General features: G+C 42.8%; 1 protein-coding gene across 1 annotated transcript in view; it reads left to right on the top strand.

Annotated features, from left to right (window-relative positions):
• Positions 1–21,908, top strand: part of ntrk2b (neurotrophic tyrosine kinase, receptor, type 2b) — a 50,780-nt gene that overhangs the window by 12,643 nt on the left and 16,229 nt on the right. The window contains exons 5-14 of the mRNA XM_060912237.1: positions 81–226; positions 2,807–2,958; positions 10,075–10,207; positions 10,820–11,134; positions 11,232–11,243; positions 13,703–13,720; positions 13,824–13,855; positions 13,998–14,097; positions 15,760–15,948; positions 18,787–18,917. Coding sequence (XP_060768220.1) covers positions 81–226; positions 2,807–2,958; positions 10,075–10,207; positions 10,820–11,134; positions 11,232–11,243; positions 13,703–13,720; positions 13,824–13,855; positions 13,998–14,097; positions 15,760–15,948; positions 18,787–18,917 — 1,228 coding nt within the window. The remainder of the gene's footprint in view (positions 1–80; positions 227–2,806; positions 2,959–10,074; positions 10,208–10,819; positions 11,135–11,231; positions 11,244–13,702; positions 13,721–13,823; positions 13,856–13,997; positions 14,098–15,759; positions 15,949–18,786; positions 18,918–21,908) is intronic.

Below are 21,908 nucleotides of genomic sequence, written 5' to 3'. Positions count from 1 at the left end.
AAAAAAAAAACCCGTTACTGAAGAACTCTGTGTGTTTAATATGTGATTAATAGGTTTATTGGCACTTCTGTGTTATACAGGCTGCTGGCCGGGAATCCGCTACGGTGCACATGCGAGAACATGTGGATCAAGTCGTGGTTGGATTTGAGTGAGCGAGATCAACTCCAGTGTCTGCAGGAAGGTGGAAGGCTGAGGACCCTTTCCAATATCACTGTCCCTTCATGTGGTAAACCAGTGACTCCAATCACAATTTCATGGAACGACTGAGATGGAGAAAACTCTAGCTCAAGTTCAAGTCAATGAGAGTATAAACAGCCAATTAAAGGTGCAACGGGTCAAATTTTTTTATTTCGTCCTTGTATAAATAATATGGAAAAATATGTAGAAATTATTAAAAGTGAGGCCGTCGATGACGGCGTAGCTCACTCCGGCCCTGTCTAGTCCAGAAGGAACGATCTAAAGTGGGCCACCTTGCACAATAAATATTGCAAGCTATATACACTACATACAAGCTATATATAGAAGCGATATCCACCCTAGGAATACCGACCTATTTGCCAGAAAGAATCCAAAACAATGAGGAATTGACCAAGAAGAAGCGATTTTTGTTGAACTGCTCATTAAGGCTTAATTAGTCCATAACTTCATTAATAATTGTAATTAAGCAAATCTGGGTAGAAATTATATGCACCCTAGGTGTCCCTACCTTCATGCCAGAAAGAATCAAAATCGATGAAGAATTGAGGGAGAAGAAGTGATTTGTGCGGAAACTGCTCGTAAGGGCTTAATCACTCCATATTTTCATTATTAATTGCAATTATGCAAATTTGGGTAGAAGTTACATGCACCCCAGGCAGACCTACCTTCCTACCAAAAAGAATCAAAATCGGTGAAGAATTGAGAGAGAAGAAACGATTTTCATGAAATGTGGACAATGCTGGACAGACGACGGACAACACACGATGGCATAAACTCATCACCTGTCAGCTAGATGAGCTAATATTAATAATGGTTTAAGTCATATTCTCAACACAACCTTAAAATTACTGGGATGAAAAAACCCATTTGGAAAACTGCCTCCTGGTCTGGAAAGCCTGTTGTTGTTGTTGTTGTTGTTTGGATGGGCCTCTTGTCAGTCAGTGTATGGAGCACTTGCATGTGACGTCACAGCCGATCCAGATTGTGACAGACGCCATCTTGTCGGTCAAACGCCATATTTCCGCCTTCTACTTCTGGTTCTACTTCTGCTTTTACTTTACCTTTTCTTCTGGAAAACCCTACTATATACAATTCTACTACAACGGCTGCGGCTACAAGCTCTCCCTACCTGTGCACGTTTTTTATGTTTTTTGTGTGTATTTTTGCGTGTTGTTCGTCTGTACCGGACTTCAATATCCACTACAACCATATGGACTTACTGGACATTGGTTTCCAGCAGAAAATGACGGTTTGTAGCGATTTCTATCGCATGCACAACATTCCGGACGAGATAGCGAGACCAGCGGGGTCTCCGTGGATTGTTATCGGAAGCAAAGCGAAGGAGGCGGCGTCGGGAGAGGAAGCAAAAGCGAGGCTGCAGAGCTGGGCTGTTGACTAAGCTCAGAAAACAGCCACTCAAATCTCCACTGCTAAGCCTCTACCTCTCCAACGCCAGATCCATGGTAAACAAGACGGACGATTTGGAATTACAGCTGGAATTACCTTATTCTATTCTATAATCGGCTGGTCAGTGCTATACTAGATACTGATATAAATAGTATTAGTACTCAATACTTAAGTGACTTACCCATCCAATGAGGATTGTTATTTTCTTGTTTACAAGATGCCACATCTGAGTCGCTGACAAATCCTGAATTTCTGTAAAGATAACTGTCCAGAGATTTATAAGCACGCAGTGCTTCACCACTGAACAGCGAGGGAAAGTTAATGAGGTAATTAGACACGTCTGGGTATTCCACCTCTGGCAGTTTCATATCCACTGACACGGTCGTGAAAACTACGTCCGGTAAGCCATAAGGGTCACTAATCTGTAGATCGTTTATTTTAGACATATATCTAGTTATCTGTTCATTAGAAAAATGAGCCGTGTAGTCCGTCGGTTTAAATTTATCCATTCTGTACACGAGTGCAGCAGTATTCAGCGGTGTTTTTTACCGACAAGATGGCGGCTGTGTACTTTCCGGTCACGTGACTGCAAGATCTCTATAGATGCTCCAGAATACCCCTTCACTCTGCCCCATCCCATCTCAGTCAGTCTCAAATCACCAAGCACCCAGTGAAGTCAGGTATTCCTCCTTTGAGCAAAAAAAAAAAAATCACTTTGTGCTTCGAAAAACTTACAGAAACATAACCAAAATAAATACTGGCAGTGCTTTTCCAATATGGATTCATTTATTATTGGTGATGGGGATGGAGCTGGATCCAAACTTTACAGACATTGTTCAGTGTCTGGTGTCAGGATAATCTGTATAAAGCTTTGAATTCCGTTTTACATTCTATAACGAATCAAGTAGATCCATTTTATTTTCCATTACAAAGAAAATAGGACAGCGAGTGCACTCAAACTTTTCATTGCATGTTCATCGCGTTGTAATTTGGCCTCCGCGCAACTGAAAGGCTCAAGGCGTGAATAAAATTCATTCGAAATGTATTCGTCTCCGCCTATTTAACCTTTAGAGATCTAACCCTGACAAATTCTGATAAATCATACTGCACCTTTAACATGTAATATATTGCTTTGGTCTGGCTGAAGAGAATCCTACAGGTCATCATAAATACATTCATATTTATATCTCTCGCTTTCTAGAGTTCCCACAGGTAGAGGTTGTCCCTCCGATTGTTAACCAGAAGGCAGGAAGTAATGCAATAGTGACATGTAGCGCTTCCGGATCTCCTGCTCCTGTACTTTTCTGGAATTTGAACACCACTGAACATCCACCACTTACAACCAGCTATGAGGTAAAAACACATCCTTAAAGCTATTACTGTCTCGAGACCACAGCGCTGTTGAATTCTCAAATCTGATTGGTCAGAAAGAAAGTGCTGGCGCTTGTTCTAAGCTATTATTGTTTCTATGTTAACAATTAATTCACAGAGGCATGTATGGTCAATCAGGGCTGGCTCTAGGTCTTTGGCTGCCCTAGGCGAGATTGAGTTTTGGCGCCCCCCCCAAGGAAAAAAACCCCTCTAATAACATCTAAATAACACTTTAATCTAATCACTCTATTCTATTACTATTAAACAATGTACGGTGCATGGACAATAAACAAGAAGTCATTTTTATCTTTTTCATTATTGTTATTATTGTTATCATTATTAACATAAAGTGTCACAAAGTAAAATGACCACACAAATTCAATACATATCTCCATATAAAGGCCCGGTCCCACTGCACTTACGGATACAAAGAGGATGTAAAACGTAAAAAAATCTTTGCCATCCGTTGGAAAACGCTATGCATCCATTGTGTACTCATTGCATACGTGCTTCATACACTCTATCCATCGAGCATCCGTCCACTGTGATTTCATCTGCGCAAAAAGTTTTGAGCTGCACAAAACTTTTAGAACGGATGAACTTTCCGCCGTGTACGATGTAAATCCGCGACATATACGAGCAACAAACGTTCTATGTCCGTTATCATCCGTTAAACGTCTGCTGTATCCTCTCTGCATCCTCTGGGCATCCTCGCAACTCACATCCGCTGCAGCTGAAAACGGAAAGAGGGAGGAAAGATAAGGTACATGAAACGTCTATTCATCGTTAGTAGCACGGAAATAGAAAGGATGTAAGCGTATGCATCTCGTATATAAAGTATTCAAAACGGACAAAGCGTTTATATCTGGGATGTATCTCGTATATTTAGGATGTCTGGAGTATGTCTAGAGCATGTAGAAGGACACCTAGCGGACAATCGATATTTTGTATAAAAAGGGGGAGAAAATCATCTAGTAGTAGAGATGTATCGATGTAGCCGCCAGCACGTCTTTCCGCTTTATGCTGACGGCGTGCGTGCTGCATCCCTTTATTTCCGCGGAGCAGACGCAATTCATACCCCCCGCATGCGCAGTGAACGGTCTGCATCCGATATACATCCGCGCAACATCCCCTTTGTTTCCGTTAGGCGTACGTGATGCATCCCCTTCATCTGCTATGCATCCGCTCTTTCTGCTATGCATCCGCTTCTCAGTTATCACCGGTAACCCCTTCGGAGCTGTCATCCACTTCCATCCGCTTTCATCCGCTAGGCTTCCTATGAACATGCGTTTAACATCCCCGCTATATACTACCCACGTCCGTTCTTTTCCGTTCTGTTTTCGCAAATTTTCGCCAATTTTGTCCATTTCTGGAGCGGATGAAAACGGATAGAGCCACCCCCGAAATTTTGCTCGTCCGCTGTGTCCTTTTCGCATACGTTTTGTGTCCATTGGCCAGTGGGACCGGGCCTTAATGGGCAAAAACTCTTCCGCACCCTGTTCAAAGTGTAGTGCATGGACAATAAACAAGAAATTATTTTTAGTTTCTTTTTTGCTATTAAAAGTTAAGTAATCTCTGAAGAATTAACAAATTAAATGAATAAAAAATTCTACAATTCTAAATTGTGCAAACTTAAGGCCCCGGTCACACCGCCCGAACTTTGCTGGAGCGTTCCTTGAACGGTAGGGAGGGGGGGCCGAATTTCAACAACGCTCGTCACCGCGCACAAAATGGGAAAAAAATCGAAAACACGGGCGTTGGCTTAGCGGTGCACCGCTGAAGCCGGCGTTGCTTTAGCGTTGGTTTAGCGGTAGCGAGCATTGGTTTAGCGGTGACGCGAGCGTTGGTATAGCGGCGTTCTGCGCATGCGGGCTTTGGCTTGGCGGGGGTATAAAGTTGGTTTAGCACCAATCATAGCAAGTCTCTCAGCATCCATGGTGATACAGTTTTACTGTAACTTTGAGCAAATTCGATATAGATGAGGTCTGAACTCAACGGCAGCTCGATTCCAAATGAGCTCCTGGTCCATTTCTCCCTGTATTTATAGCCAAATTCTGGTCCCGCTCCGACACCTCTATACCAACGCCAAACCAAAGTTCATCGCCGCCATGGATAGCTGCTTCAACGCCCGACACCGTTCCAGCAACCCCGTGTCCGCTCGTAAAACGCTTACAACCGCTCCACCGAAGTTTGTGCAACGTTTAATCGCCGCCCGGGCAACGCTGGCGAAGCAGCGGTGGTCCAGCATTCAAGATTTCTGCGTTGGCCTAGCGGACCCAAGCGTCCACGAACTTGCGTCTAGCGGTGCCAAACTTTGACTGGGCGTTGGTGGTTATTATGGGTACTAAGTCTATTGCTGTTTGCATCTAGTTAGCTAGGCAGACATTGATTCAGGCGTCTAAAATATTAATTTGCCACTATAATGGTTGATATGAGAGATTAGATAAGACTTACTATACTTGGCTCTATTTATTTCTTCCTGTAGCCTTCGTTTGCGCCCTTGCACACCCGAGAGTTTGGATTTCTTCATTTAAGCACTTGTAGTCTGGGCTACTTTTTGCAGTGGATAGCCACTCTCATTCCCCGATGAACACCGCTCCCCCCGCCCCCCTTATAACCTATCATTGTGCATTTTTAGTAGGCATAAGGAAATCACCGACCACTACTGCGTAGGCTACACTTGTTTTTCAACCTTTTTGAGCCAGGGCGCACTTTTTTCAATGAAAAAATCTCAAGGCACATCACCAATAGAAAATGTTGACTGAAACTAAAACGCTGTTGCCAATATTTACAATATACAGTCATTCTATAATTTTCCACGGTACACTTGGTGATCTCTCACGGCACACTAGTGTTCCGCGGTACTAGAGTTCGGCAGCACAGTGGTTGAAAACACTGTACACCACTGATGCACTTGATCTCCATTCAATAACTCCATCCCTCCTTTTTGGTGGGGTTTTGGTCGCCCTTGGCGCCCCTGGGCACACTTTGCACTCTAGGCAATTGCCTAGGTCGCCTGTAGCAATCGCCGGCTATAATTACATGGCCAAAACAGAGAATAGCCGCGGATGCGCACTTGCGTACCCGAAGACACACTATAGACAGGGCGAACCACTGTTGAGCGCTTATTGTTTCATGATTAACAACCACCACCACACCCCACCCTGCTTTTTTTGACAAATCGCACCCTGACTACATGCTTTGCTGTACAATTAAATTAGGCTAAGATATTATAATGCTGACTCGTTTTCAGAATAGTGGAAGTCATAATTTTTCTCCCCCCGTTTCTCCGCCCCTGGCTGGACGCAGCGCCCTTAGCATTTGCCCATATTGCCTATGCCACGGGCCGGCTCTGTGGCCAATGCTCCATATAATCCACAATTAATAATAAATGGTTTTAAAATCTCATCTCATCTCATCTCATTATCTCTAGCCACTTTATCCTGTTCTACAGGGTCGCAGGCAAGCTGGAGCCTATCCCAGCTGACTACGGGCGAAAGGCGGGGTACACCCTGGACAAGTCGCCAGGTCATCACAGGGCTGACACATAGACACAGACAACCATTCACACTCACATTCACACCTACGGTCAATTTAGAGTCACCAGTTAACCTAACCTGCATGTCTTTGGACTGTGGGGGAAACCGGAGCACCCGGAGGAAACCCACACGGACACGGGGAGAACATGCAAACTCCGCACAGAAAGGTCCTCGCCGGCCACGGGGCTCGAACCCGGACCTTCTTGCTGTGAGGCGACAGCGCTAACCACTACACCACCGTGCCGCCCTGGTTTTAAAATGGTGTTCTTATTTAGCAAAGAAAAATTGTGACATTTTCTGTAAGGAGACGTTCAATGAATAATTATAGAAGGAGTCTCCGGTGTCCGAGCTTTGTAACTGTATGTAGGTTTTCCGACAAAGGAAAGTCTTCTGGACTTAGCTCTTTGTGGTGACAAGCTGTTTGTTTTTTGTCTTAATAACTTCAAGAGAAAGCAGAGCATCTGGTGAAGGAATGACCATTTACAATAAGTGACAACAGGAACTAATTTGATGTAGCCTACTTCTAGTGTTGTAGTACTCAAGAGCGGTCTCAAGACCACTTTTTGAAGGTCTCTGTCTCATCTCGGAATTGAGAGCATTTTTACTTGGTCTTGTCTTGTTCTTAGACATAGAGGACTTAGGATTTTATTTCAAGACCAGTCAAGACCACAACTGTAAGGATTTCACTAAATTGCTTGTGCATTGTCTGATTTATTTGTTAACATTGTTACTGTGAATGGATGTAAAACTTCCTGCTTCAAATGTGACTCATAACGTGATTCATTGCTAATTTGAAAATTTTCTACTTGTTAACGGCCGTCACCCCTCCCCCACCCCCCTTCACACACACACTGGTCTGGGTCTGGTTTTGTCTCGGTCTCGCCCTGTTTTGGTCTTGGTCTTGACTTGATCTCAACTCCTTAAAGTCTTGGTCTTGATACACTTTGGTCTTGGTCATGACTTAGTCTCGGTTTAGGTGATCTTGACTACAATGCTACATTCTTCAACATTAAACGTAACTGTAAATGGTTAAAAAGTATGTAATCAATCATTTGCAACATGCTATTATTGGGAAATAATCAACTTCAGGGTGGTAATAGTAGCACAACACCACTACATCATTGCTTATTTTCCAGTAACAGCATTCCTCCAAGTGTTTCATTCCATACCTTTTTTCATTCCTGCCAACTTGTACACACTTTTCATAGTAGAAGAGATTATAAAGGCTAATCAAAGTCCTCTGCATGTCAACCACATCAAAATGTATTGGATTGTAGTGATAAGCTTCATAAAACCTGAAATGCCCTCATATGAGTCCTAACCACTCTGTACAAAGCAACACTGGTGCATTAAGAATGAGTACTTAAACACTTAATTGCCATTATGTCCAATAATGGACCTGCTAATCCCTGAAAGATGCTCAGACTGTGGGAACCTGGCTCTAACTCCTGAAAGCCCAGTGTTTTCCATTAATATTTAATATAACCGCTATAATATTTACAACAAAGTGTCTCCGTGCTCACTTGGAAACAGCAGCCGGTGGGATACAGATTCCTATGTATTATGTAGCAGTGCTGTTAGTTAGTGCCACAACTTTCAGAAATGCTTATCACTTTACCTTCATCATCATTACTGTGTTTAATGATGTTATTTTATCTAGTCTTAGAAGAAAAACCGAAGGTTCTTTGGATGATAAAGGATTTTTAGCTTCCTAGAGGGAAAAGCTGATGAACCCTCGAGTGTTGATCTTTTTTCCTAAGAGTAATTAATGGCCAGTGTAAGAGTAAACCATGAATTCACTGTTTACAAATCCATTATACACTCTATATTATCATATTAAACAAAGAAAGAAACTGGCGAGGGAATGACTGTAATGAGTTTATAGCTGCTATAAGGTAAGTGGTTGCTAGCATGCAATATTGTTAGCATACTGCTTATCCTACATGTATTACATCACTCTACCCAATGGAGAATGAGCGTTGAATATGGTTTACGATATTGCGTGGTTGTCAAGACAACATGACGTCATGTGTCGGAGACGTAAAACGTCCGCGCTAGTGAGCGACTGTGACAATTTGTAAACAAAAATGGCCCCAGGTTTGTTTCATTAAATACGGAAGATTTTGAGACAACTTTGAGAGATTAAGAGATCGTGAGTTCTACTCGTGGTCAGGTCATACTAAAGTCAAAGCCCCTCTCACACCAGAATCTGGTCTTCCCAGGCAGTCTCCTGTCCCAGTACTAACCAACTCTTAAGGCGTATGGGTGCGGCGCCGATCTCCATTTTGATAACCCTCAGCCTCTGGCCTATACAGATAGGGTTACAGTGGGGGGCTAGTCCTCTGGTAACTGCGAGAGTCTGACTTCCCCACTCACATCTGTATTGCAGCGTGCCTTGCCAGATGGCAGTAGGTACCATTTTTATGATGGTCTTTGGTATGACCCAACTGTGAGTAGAACTCGCGATCTCCTAGTCAAGAGGTGGACACAAAAACCACTAGGCCAACTCGCGGTGTCATATCAAAGACCATCATAAAAATGGTACCTACTGCCCTTTGGCAAGGCACGCTGCAATACAGATGTGAGTGGGGAGTCAAACTCTCATGGTTACCAGAGGACCAGCCTCCTACTGTAACCCTAGTTGTATAGGCGAGAGGCCGAGGGCTATAGAAATGGAGATCGACGCCACCCAATGCGCCTTAAGGGTCTGGTTAGTACTGAGATGGGAGACTGCCTGGGAAGACCAGGTCCTGGCACAGGAGGGACTTTGACTTTGAAAAGCATGATTTGTCGTTCATTAATAAATTAAACATTGCAATGTTGCAGCTAACTCTGCTTTGCATCACATATAGATTATTGTTCTATAAGAGCACGCCTCATTTACAAGTGAGTTACAGTTTTTTTCAATTTGGTAATCATGTGCCTCCTCTTCATTATTATCACAAAGCATATAAGGTACAGCATTCTACACCATCGATAGTACCCTGATTGCCTGAAAGCACTTGTTTTTGCTTTCTAAAGGGGTTCTACTTGGAGCCCTCACAAACAGTGAAAGTTCTACATAGATCTTTAAGTATTCTCACAAAGGAACACTACTTTAGGTGATGTCGTGGTTAGCACTGTTGCCTCACAGCAAGAAGGTTCTGAGTTTGAGCCCAGTGGCCGATAGGGGCCTTTCTGTAGCCTATGGAGTTTGCATGTTCTCCACATGGGTTTCCTCTGGGTGCTCTGGTTTCCCCCACAGTCCAAAGACATGCAGTTAGGCTAATTGGCTACACCTTGTCCATAGGTGTGAATGTTTGTTTCCCAAGCCCAGAAATGGGAAGGTTGTGGCAGGAAGGGCATTCGGTGTAAAACTATGCTCCAATTAATGTGACATGGATCAGTAGGGTCCACATGGGTCCCTGACCTGGCAACAGTGCTGGACAAGGGAGAAGAAGGAGACAAAGGAACAATACTTTGTGAAGAATCTTGAGCTTCTCTGGATAAATAGCATCAATGTTTTAGCAAAATGTTACAGTTCAGTCCTGAAAGCTTCTGTCAATTTTCCCTCAACCAGATGAACACAACTGACCTGCAGTCGATGTTGATACTGAGGAACCTCTCCCACAGCGACAACGGCCGAGAGATCACTTGCAGCGCTGAGAATATTGTGGGTCAGACTGAGGCTTCTGTCATCCTCAATATCCTCTGTAAGCACTCAGTCCTGTGTGTGTGTGTGAAAATATGTGATGAACTACTTTGCTGCCATTTATTGCACTGAGTTTGTCTTTTTAACTGCGTCTGATAAAACGAGCAATTTTGCTGCACACTAGAAAGCTCGCATGCAGTTTCTTTTCTAAACCACCAGGCCTATAATTAGTTGTGTTGAAAATGAGTCCTGTGAGACTCCACTGATGGGCTTCTTTCTCGCATTAATGAAAGGCAAATGTAAATAATGCACCACTTACATCAGTACCAGTATTTTAACTCCGTGCATCCCAATGTTATCCAAAGAGCATTTTATTTACTGCTTGTTTACTAGGGGTTTTTTGTTGCTGTTCTTACTGCCCCTTATGCTCTCGCAAGCCTTTTCATTTCTTACTGTTCTGTTCAATTCCTCCTCCTAGTATCCCCTCTGTACTTTTCCCTTTCGTCACACTCTTCCAAACCGATTCCAAACTGTTTCTAAATCTCACCATGCTCCGACTTCACCCCTCCGGTTTGTGTCCTGCCATGACCTATGGTCACACTTCCTCTCCTCTCCTTTTCTTCCTCTTCCTTCTCTTCCTCACCTGACCTTTCACACCCATTCCCGGGCTCAGTCCCCCCGATTATCCTGGAACTAGAGAAGCCCGAACGCCACCAGGATTGGTGCATCCCATTCAGCGTGACAGGGAACCCCAAACCTGAGCTGCTGTGGTACCACCAGGGCCAACCCCTGGAGCAGCAGGACTACATCAAGACTCAGATCCATGTGTCGACGGAGAGCGAGTACCATGGCTGTCTGCAGCTTATCATCCCTACGCACATCCACAATGGTGTCTACACGCTGGTGGCCATCAACAGGTATGGCGAGGACCAGAGGAACATCACTGCGCACTTCATGTTAATCCCTGACGTGGAACACTCAGGGGCAGGTGGGTGCACCTTCACACATATACAAAGATCATTTCAATCTTACATATTTATATACGCAAAACTAATTGGAACCTTGTGCTTGCGTCTGCTTTACAGAGTTCTACTACGGTAAGTCACTCTATCAGAATATGCACGACTATCTTTTTTGTAGAATGCAATATCTGGGTACTCAATGGTTGGTAGAAGCATCTTATCTTCAGAAAAGTCTGACGATAAGATGCTTCTACCAACCATCGAGTACCTAGATGTTGCATTCTACTGGTTTGGCTGCCGAAGAATCAAGTCCGACCTTGAACGAAACATAGCCCATTTTCTGAGTGGGTGCCCAGTCTGGATTGTTTCTATCCTATAATTTTGCTGGCGTTCCCAGAAGCGAAATGGTAATACATGTGTTAAAATTATAACAACGACTGAATGAACCACGACAAGAGAGCACTCATTTTATAACAAAATTCTAGGAACACGAAATAAAATTCTTCCATGATATTATCGAGAAAGCCTTTGAATCTCACCTGAGATAAAATGATCACTGCAAACACGAGCTGTTTTGGTTTTAGCCTCTGTTAGATCAGCCCTGCCGATGTTGTTCAGCCGTGTTCGTCTCCTCTCCGTACTAAGCCTCAGAGTTTCCCCGCCCTCTTTCCAAATCATGGACAGAATTCTAAAAAATTGGAACATGCCACGGTCATGAGTACTGTTGTGACCACAACCATATACAGCACAAAGATATGGCAGAGCTAAAAGAACGCTTAAAGCACGCCAAATTCATTTTTGGCACTGTGCCAATTATGCCAGAATATTAGTCACTGATACTCGGTTTCTAATATGGGACCAACTTTAACCTGGACAAAATGTTACCAACAAAGCTAGAACTGTTGTTGATACAAGATAGTCAGTCACACAATGTGTTTTTATTCTTTCTAACCTCTGAACATGCAGTGTTGAAAACATGGAGACCAGGACTCAGAATCAGTCCTAGTCTCCATGTTTTGGTCTCCAGTCCTGGTCATATATAGTGAATGGACGCTGTCGAGTGTGGATTCATTTCCCGGTCCTGGACAGTAAATACACGATAGTCATTTAAAACGAGTCCTTGTCTCAAGTCCTCTAGAACCAGCCTCAGTCCAACACAGTCATGGATGATGTTAAAAGTGGTAAGTGTATCCCATAGGGGTGCTACTGAGGGGATTATTCATTAATAGTTACTGGATCAGCTGGCGAAAACGGTGCAAAATTTTGCACGCTTTTCAACACCGTTTCTACGCATTCTGTAAACAGAGCATCTGACACAAAAATCCCGTGGCGAGACACAAATGTAAACAGTTTTAGTATGTTTCCAAAGCAAGGTGGCACGGTGGTGTAGTGGTTAGCGCTGTCGCCTCACAGCAAGAAGGTCCTGGGTTCGAGCCCTGTAGCCGGCGAGGGCCTTTCTGTGTGGAGTTTGCATGTTCTCCCCGTGTCCGCGTGGGTTTCCTCCGGGTGCTCCGGTTTCCCCCACAGTCCAAAGACATGCAGGTTAGGTTAACTGGTGACTCTAAATTGACCGTAGGTGTGAATGTGAGTGTGAATGGTTGACTGTGTCTATGTGTCAGCCCTGTGATGACCTGGCGACTTGTCCAGGGTGTACCCCGCCTTTCGCCCGTAGTTAGCTGGGATAGGCTCCAGCTTGCCTGCGACCCTGTAGAAGGATAAAGCAGCTAGAGATAATGAGATGAGATGTTTCCAAAGTCATCATTTTTTGCCAAATGTGAGATGCCAGTCATAGGGCCCACAATTGACGTGACTAGTGATACGGTTCTCCACCAGGAGGCCTTATAAAGCACTTAAGTGTTCAGTCCTTCACTGTTTGTCTGCTCAGGACTGGAGTCAGATACTCCTGTTTAACTGAAATATTGAAATACTGTATGTATGATGCAGTTGAATTTACACTCTTGGTTTTAATCCATTTTTGTCATATTCTGTTGGCTTTGGTGTGTGAATTCTCTGCTTAGAAACAACTGACGCTCCAGGTATGTTCATTCTCATTTTACTCACTGGGCTACTATATCTCCGGGTGCTCCGGTTTCCCCCACAGTCCAAAGACATGCAGGCTAGGTTAACTGGTGACTCTAAATTGACCGTAGGTGTGAATGTGAGTGTGAATGGTTGTCTGTGTCTATGTGTCAGCCCTGTGATGACCTGGCGACTTGTCCAGGGTGTACCCCGCCTTTCGCCCGTAGTCAGCTGGGATAGGCTCCAGCTTGCCTGCGACCCTGTAGAACAGGATAAAGCGGCTACAGATAATGAGATGAGATGTTTCCAAAGTCATCATTTTTTGCCAAATGTGAGATGCCAGTCATAGGGCCCACAATTGACGTGACTAGTGATATGGTTCTCCACCAGGAGGCCTTATAAAGCACTTAAGTGTTCAGTCCCTCACTGTTTGTCTGCTCAGGACTGGAGTCAGATACTCCTGTTTAACTGAAATATTGAAATACTGTATGTATGATGCAGTTGAATTTACACTCTTGGTTTTAATCCATTTTTGTCATATTCTGTTGGCTTTGGTGTGTGAATTCTCTGCTTAGACACAACTGACGCTCCAGGTATGTTCATTCTCATTTTACTCACTGGGCTACTTCTCAATATTTACCAAATACTGATTAATTTTAGAAAACGTACATTGTTGTTTATTGGTATTTTGTTCAGAAATCACAGGAATTCAAGAGGGCAAAGTCGCCGTAAGTTTGAATTACATTTCAAATTTGAGCTTCATCTGGTCATTTTAAACTGAGACCTAATTCCTTGTTACAGTAGAACTACAGCTTGGTGTTTTCCTTGAGAATGGGCCTGATTAAGATTTCCTTTGTCTCTTTGTTCCAGGTTTATGCAGTGGTGGGGATCGCTGGGGTTGCGTTCACTGGGTGCATCTTGATGCTGATCTTCCTGAAGTATGGTCAAAGTTCAAAGTTTGGGCTGAAGGGTAAGAATGTGTGACAGCTTCTACAGGGATGATTTTAAATGTAGTCCTGGAGTTTAACAGGACAGAGCTGAAAAATAGAAAGAGTGTATCTTATTTCTAGATTAGGTTTAATCTGTGGTCAGAAGATGCGTAGTTGCCGGAGTGTTTAGTTGCTTACAAAGGATGTGTTTGGCATCCTGGGAAAACCCTTTAGATGGTGAAAATATTGACATTTTCTACTATATAGAGTTCTAAAAACTACAGGATATCACATATTCTCTGTATCAGCGCACTATGCAATGCCCTGTCCTTTTCTTTTGGCTTTGGTCCATTCCGTCTTGTCACTGGTTTGTTCCCTATATGTGTGCACCTGTTCCGTGTCTTTTCGATCATGTCATGCATTTTCTGTTCCACATTTATTCTAGTTATTCCAGTGTTTTTGGTTATTGGTTATCCTTATTTAATGATGCCATGTGTACTTCCCCCTGCTATGGATAGTGACTTTGATTCTTGGATTCGCCAAAATAAAGCCCATGCAGTATGTATGCACATTTGTGTCTTTGCATATATCTCAACTGCAAGTAAAATGATAGCATTTTAAAATTTGTTTTAAAACGGAGATTGACGCGTGGTGCCTGGATCGTCACAGATATTTCACCAGCCAGTATTGCATTACAAACTGAACTGATTAGGCACATTTCCAACAACTTGATCAAAGCATGACATTCACTGTGTATGGAAAGCGCACTTAGCTAGCCAGGTTTTAGACATCTTTAGACCAGGCTTTAGACCAAAATTGAGCCACAAGAACATCTGATGTTTTTCTCCAAAGACCACTATATACACCAATCAGCCATAACGTTATGATCACTGACAGGTGACATGAAGAACATTGATTATCTCATTACAATGGCACCTGTCAAGGGGTAGAATATATCAGGCAGCAAGAGAACAGTCAGTTCCTGAAGTTGATGTATTGGAAGGAGGAAAAATGGGCAAGCGTAAGGATCTGAGCGACTTTGACATAGGCCAAATTGTGATGACTGGATGACTGTGTCTGAACATCTCCAAAATGGCACATCTTGTGGGGTGTTCCTGAGATGCAGTGGTTAGTACCTACCAAAAGTGGTCCAAGGAAGGGAAGGATAACTGGTGAACAGGCGACAGAGCCATGGGTGTCGAAGGCTCATTGATTGGCATGGGGCAAAAAGGCTAGCCCATTTGGTCCAATCCTACAGAAGAGCTTCTGTAGCACAAACTACTGAAAAAGTTCATGCTGACACCTTTCTGTTTTTACCAGCGTTACCTTTTTCAGTAGTTTGAGCTACAGTTGTGGGATTGGCCCATGTGGGTTAGCCTTCATGCCCCATGCCAATCAATGAGCTTTCAATACACATGACCCTGTTACTCAGATCCTTATGCTTTCCCATTTTTCCTGCTTCCAACACATCAACTTCAAGGACTGACTGTTCTCTTGCTGCCTGATCTATCCCACTCCTTGACAGGTGCCATTGTGATGAGATAATCAATGTCATTCACTTTACCTGTCAGTGGTCATAATGTTATGGCTGATCGGTGTATATATTACTATAATCAAATCCACCATTTGAAACTGATCATTCGCCTGTCTGTATTTTTATATTCATGTATTTTTGGCACACTACTCTCCCTCCTCCACTGCAGGGTCCTCCTCAGTAATCAGTAATGATGACGATTCAGCCAGCCCACTCCACCATGTATCCAATGGCAACAACACACCATCGTCCTCCGAGATGGGCCCAGACGCTGTCATCATCGGCATGACCAAGATCCCGGTCATTGAGAACCCACAGTACTTCCGCAATCCTGGCAGTATGCTGAAATCGGACACTTGTGAGTTGCCATCGCACAGCAGACTACCTCAAACAACCTACCACACCACACACACACACGCAGATACACTACCTCACTTCACTCCATCCCAACCTTCTGAAACTGATTCCAGACGTGGGCTTGCCTCCGCTTGTCGTCATGCTAAAATCGCCTTCTCTACTGCCATGGCAACAACACTGAAGTGAATCACTACATGCAGATTTTACAAATATGAGCCCTGTGCTTTCTTTTACATGATTAATTTACAATCCCAATTCCAAAAAAAATTGGGATGCAATATTTCATTGAAAATAGTACAAAGACAACATATCAAATGTTGAAACTGAACAGTCTTATCGTTCTTTTTGAAAAATATATGCTCATTTTGAATTTGATGTCAGCAACACATTTAAAAAAAAAGTTGGGACAGGGGCAACAAAAGACTGGAAAAGTTGTGTAATGCTAAAAAAAATAATAATTAGACAGCAGGTCAGTAACATGACTGAATATGAAAAGAGCATCCCAGAGAGGCGGAGTCCCTCAGAAGTAAAGATGGGGATGGGTTCACCGCTCTGTGAAAGACTGCGTGGGCAAACAGTACAACAATTTAAGAATAACGTTCCTCAATGTAAAATTGCAAATAATTTGGGGATCACATCATCTATGGTCCATAATATCATTAAAAGATTCAGAGAATCTGGAGAAATCTCTGTGTGCAAGAGACAAGGCTGAAAACTGACACTGGATGCCTGTGATCTTCAGGCCCTCAGGAGACACTGCATTAAAAGCAGACACGTGTCTGTAGTGGAAATCACTGTATGGGCTCAGGAACACTTCAGAAAACCATCGTCTATGAAAACAGTTCATTACTGCATCCACAAATGCAAGTTAAAACCAGATATAAACAATATCCAGAAACCCCGCCACCTTCTCTGGGCCCGAGCTCTTTTACGATGGACTGAGGCGAAGTGGAAAACTGTCCCGAGGTCTGACAAATCAAAAGTAGAAATTCTTTTCAGAAATCATGGACACCACGTCCTCCAGGCTAAAGAGGAGAGGGACCATCCGGCTTGTTATCAGTGCACAGTTGAAAAGCAGCATCTGTGATGGTATGAGGGGGCATTAGTGCACATGACATGGGTAGCTTGCACATCTGGGAAGGCATCATTAATGCTGAATGATATATACAAGTTTCAGAGAAATATGCTGCCATCCAGACAAAATCTTTTTCAGGGAAGGCCTTCCTTCTTTCAGCAAGACAATGCCAAACCGCTTTCTGCACATATTAGAACTGCATGGCTCCGTAGTAAAAAAGAGTCCGGGTGCTCAACACCCGGGTTACAAAAAGGGCACAGAGCATCATCAGGGACCAAACACACCCACAACACAGACTATTCACACTCCTACCATCTGGCAGACGCTACAGGAGTGTGAAAGCAAGGACTCAAGGACTACTAGACTGACAAACAGTTTTTTACCCCCAGGCCATCAGGCTTTTGAACCACGGATTATAATCACCATCTACCTCTATATTAGCAATTTTGCACAAGACATTGCACAGTATATCTACCTCTATGTTTGCACATTGTTTGTTTGCCTCTTTTTTTTAAATGTTATCTTCATTTTTCATTCTGCTTTTATATTTTGCATTCCATATGCACTTTATATTTTATATTTCATATTTTATATATAGGCGGCACGGTGGTGTAGTGGTTAGCGCTGTCGCCTCACAGCAAGAAGGTCCTGGGTTCGAGCCCCGGGGCCGGCGAGGGCCTTTCTGTGCGGAGTTTGCATGTTCTCCCCGTGTCCGCGTGGGTTTCCTCCGGGTGCTCCGGTTTCCCCCACAGTCCAAAGACATGCAGGTTAGGTTAACTGGTGACTCTAAATTGACCCTAGGTGTGAATGTGAGTGTGAATGGTTGTCTGTGTCTATATGTCAGCCCTGTGATGACCTGGCGACTTGTCCAGGGTGTACCCCGCCTTTCGCCCATAGTCAGCTGGGATAGGCTCCAGCTTGCCTGCGACCCTGTAGAAGGATAAAGCGGCTAGAGATAATGAGATGAGATTTTATATATATATATATATATATATATATATATTTCTTTTTATATTGGTAAGTATAGTTTGGTCAGGCAGTTGCAAAATAAGAATTTCATCACCCAATAATAAACCGCTGTGTCTGTTATTGTGTATTATGACAAATAAACATCTTGAATCTTGAAATTCAAAATGAGCATCTCATCTCATCTCATTATTTCTAGCCGCTTTATCCTGTTCTACAGGGTCGCAGGCAAGCTGGAGCCTATCCCAGCTGACTACGGGCGAAAGGCGGGGTACACCCTGGACAAGTCGCCAGGTCATCACAGGGCTGACACATAGACACAGACAACCATTCACACTCACATTCACACCTACGGTCAATTTAGAGTCACCAGTTAACCTAACCTGCATGTCTTTGGACTGTGGGGGAAACCGGAGCACCCGGAGGAAACCCACGCGGACACGGGGAGAACATGCAAACTCCGCACAGAAAGGCCCTCGCCGGCCACGGGGCTCGAACCCGGACCTTCTTGCTGTGAGGCGACACCACTACACCACCGTGCCGCCAAAATGAGCATATATTTTTCAAAAAACAATAAAATTTCTCAGTTTCAACATCTGATATGTTGTTTTTGTACTATTTTAAATGAAATGTAGGGTTTCCATGATTTGCAAATTATCACATTCTGATTTGATTTACATTTTACACAGCGTCCCAACTTTTTGGAATTGGGGTTGTACATGGTTCTGTTGTAGATCTGTCCTGTTATTTTGCACTCACTAGTGACCTAATGGGTGATTTGTCATGCATTTTTTTCAGTTGTGCAACACATCAAACGGCACAACATAGTCCTGAAGAGAGAACTAGGAGAGGGAGCTTTCGGGAAAGTGTTCCTAGCTGAGTGTTACAACTTATCACCAGACCAGGAGAAGATTTTGGTAGCTGTCAAGGTACGAGGCTCTTATATCTTTAGATTTTCAGAAATGCAACTAATGTTTCTTACAACGCTTAAAGATTTTAAAGGATCCATCTAGCACCCTAAAGTGTTCCTTGGGTAGTCCTTTTGAATGAAAGTGCTATGTGGAACCCTACCTCAGCGAGGTTCTCTTTCATAGAAAGTTCTAGTTAGGATCCTGTTAGGAAGTAGTGATTCTTAATTATTCCAAAGATCCCTTTTGAAACCCATTTTGTTTGGTGAAAATGTGACAATATACTGTTTTGTTTCATACTAATTAAAAAGAGTAAATCTATAGTTTGTTTGTCCCAATGGGGGAAACTGAACAGTTTTTTGCCAAAGAACAACATACAGTGGTGCTTGAAAGTTTGTGAACCCTTTAGAATTTTCTATATTTCGGCATAAATATGACCTAAAACATCATCAGATTTTCACACAAGTCCTAAAAGTAGATAAAGAGAACCCAGTTAAACAAATGAGACAAAAATATTATACTTGGTCATTTATTTATTGAGGAAAATGATCCAATATTACATATCTGTGAGTGGCAAAAGTATGTGAACCTCTAGGATTAGCAGTTAATTTGAAGGTGAAATTAGAGTCAGGTGTTTTTAATCAATGGGATGATAATCAGGTGTGAGTGGGCATCCTGTTTCATTTAAAGAACAGGGATCTATCAAAGTCTGATCTTCACAACACATGTTTGTGGAAGTGTATCATGGCACGAACAAAGGAGATTTCTGAGGACCTCGGAAAAAGCATTGTTGATGCTCATCAGGCTGGAAAAGGTTACAAAACCATCTCTAAAGAGTTTGGACTCCACCAATCCACAGTCAGAAAGATTGTGTACAAATGGAGGAAATTCAAGACCATTGTTACCCTCCCCAGGAGTGGTCGACCAACAAAGATCACTCCGAGAGCAAGGCATGTAATAGTCGGTGAGGTCACAAAGGACCCCAGGGTAACTTCTAAGCAACTGAAGGCCTCTCTCACATTGGCTAATGTTAATGTTCATGAGTCCACCATCAGGAGAAAACTGAACAACAATGGTGTGCATGGCAGGGTTGCAAGGAGAAAGCCACTGCTCTCCAAAAAGTACATTGCTGCTCATCTGCAGTTTGCTAAATATCACGTGGACAAGCCAGAAGGCTATTGGAAAAACGTTTTGTGGACAGATGAGACCAAAATAGAACATTTTGGTTTAAATGAGAAGCATTATGTTTGGAGAAAGGAAAACACTGCATTCCAGCACAAGAACCTTATCTCATCTGTGAAACATGGTGGTGATAGTATTTTGGTTTGGGCCTGTTTTGCTGCATCTGGGCCAGGACGGCTTGCCGTCAGTGATGAAACAATGAATTCTGAATAAAACCAGTGAATTTTAAAGGAAAATGTCAGGACGTCTGTCCATGAACTGAATCTCAAGAGAAGGTGGGTCATGCAGCAAGACAACGACCCTAAGCACCCAAGTCGTTCTACAAAAAAATGGTTAAAGAAGAATAAAGTGAATGTTTTGGAATGGCCAAGTCAAAGTCCTGACCTTAATCCAATCAAAATGTTGTGGAAGGACCTGAAGCGAGCAGTTCATGTGAGGAAACCCACCAACATCCCAGAGTTGAAGCTGTTCTGTACGGAGGAACGGGCTAAAATTCCTCCAAGCCGGTGTGCAGGACTGATCAACAGTTACCGCAAACGTTTAGTTGCAGTTATTGCTGCACAAGGGGGTCACACCAGATAATGAAAGCAAAGGTTCATATACTTTTGCTACTCACAGATATGTAATATTGGATCATTTTCCTCAATAAATAAATGACCAAGTATAATATCTTTGTCTCATTTGTTTAACTGGGTTCTCTTTATCTACTTTTAGGACTTGTGTGAAAATCTGATGATGTTTTAGGTCATATTTATGCAGAAATATAGAAAATTCTAAAGGGTTCACAAACTTTCTAGCACCACTGTAGGGTTCTAACTAGAATCCTTTTAGCAGGCAGTGATCCTTAATTATCCCAGAGAACCCTTGAGGAACCAAGTCTCATTTACCATACAGTACACTGTATGCAAATTCTTAACTTAGCAAAAGAGTTCCTCAAAGTTTCCTGTGGAGAATAAAGCTCAACTGCTTCCTAAAAAGACCCTACTTAGAACCCTATGTTGCAGGATTCTACCCTTAGAACCTTTAAACCTAGAATCTTTATGGTTTGGCCAAGTCAACCAAACATAGTTTGCCTCAAGCCCAGATTGGGTTCAGCAGTGACGACTTTATGGTTCCCCTGGCAGGACAACAAAAACCCTTAATGGTTCTAAATTTTACCTTTTCTACTTAGAACCTTTTTTTTTTTAAAGAGAAACCATTCATTGTAGAGTTCTATATAGAACTCTTGAGGGTTCCTCATGCAGGACCAGGAAGAACCCATAAGAGGTTTTACATATTATTATTTTTTTCTAAGCAAGTATGTTCCAACAAAGTTCATTGTAAGTGCTTTCTGAAAGGATTCTCCACAAAATAAAACCCCTCCGTTAGCTGCAAGATTCTACACAGAACCTTTTAAGGGTTCCCCAATGGAACAAGCAAACAACCTTTAAGGGTTCTAGATTTTACCTTTTTTGTACACTCTTAGGAAAAGGGTACAAAGCTATAGGAACCCGAAAAATTCTAGAGGGTTCTATGTACTGTAGAATAGGAAGCAGTGAGCTTTTATCACAAAGAACCATTGAGGAACTCATTCTAAAGTGAACAGTTTACACTGAACTGTGTTGTAGCATTTTTTTTAAAGGTAAAATCTAGAACCTTTAAAGGTTCTTTAGTTGTCCTTAAAAGTTCCATATAACACCTTACAGCAAAGTGTTTCACTTTCATATACTGTTTTTAGGAAGCAGTGGTCCTTTGTTATATAAAAATGTGAAACCATGAATCCTGAAAGAGTTCTTCTTCTGTCTGTCAGCTAGAGGAACCGTCACAGGTTTAATAGAGAATGCTAGAACA

The sequence above is a fragment of the Neoarius graeffei genome, chromosome 28 (genome assembly GCF_027579695.1).
Source record: "Neoarius graeffei isolate fNeoGra1 chromosome 28, fNeoGra1.pri, whole genome shotgun sequence".
Lineage (NCBI taxonomy): Eukaryota > Metazoa > Chordata > Actinopteri > Siluriformes > Ariidae > Neoarius > Neoarius graeffei.
The sequence above is the reverse complement of the archived record's forward strand: the minus strand, read 5'-3'. Positions and strand labels throughout refer to the sequence as shown.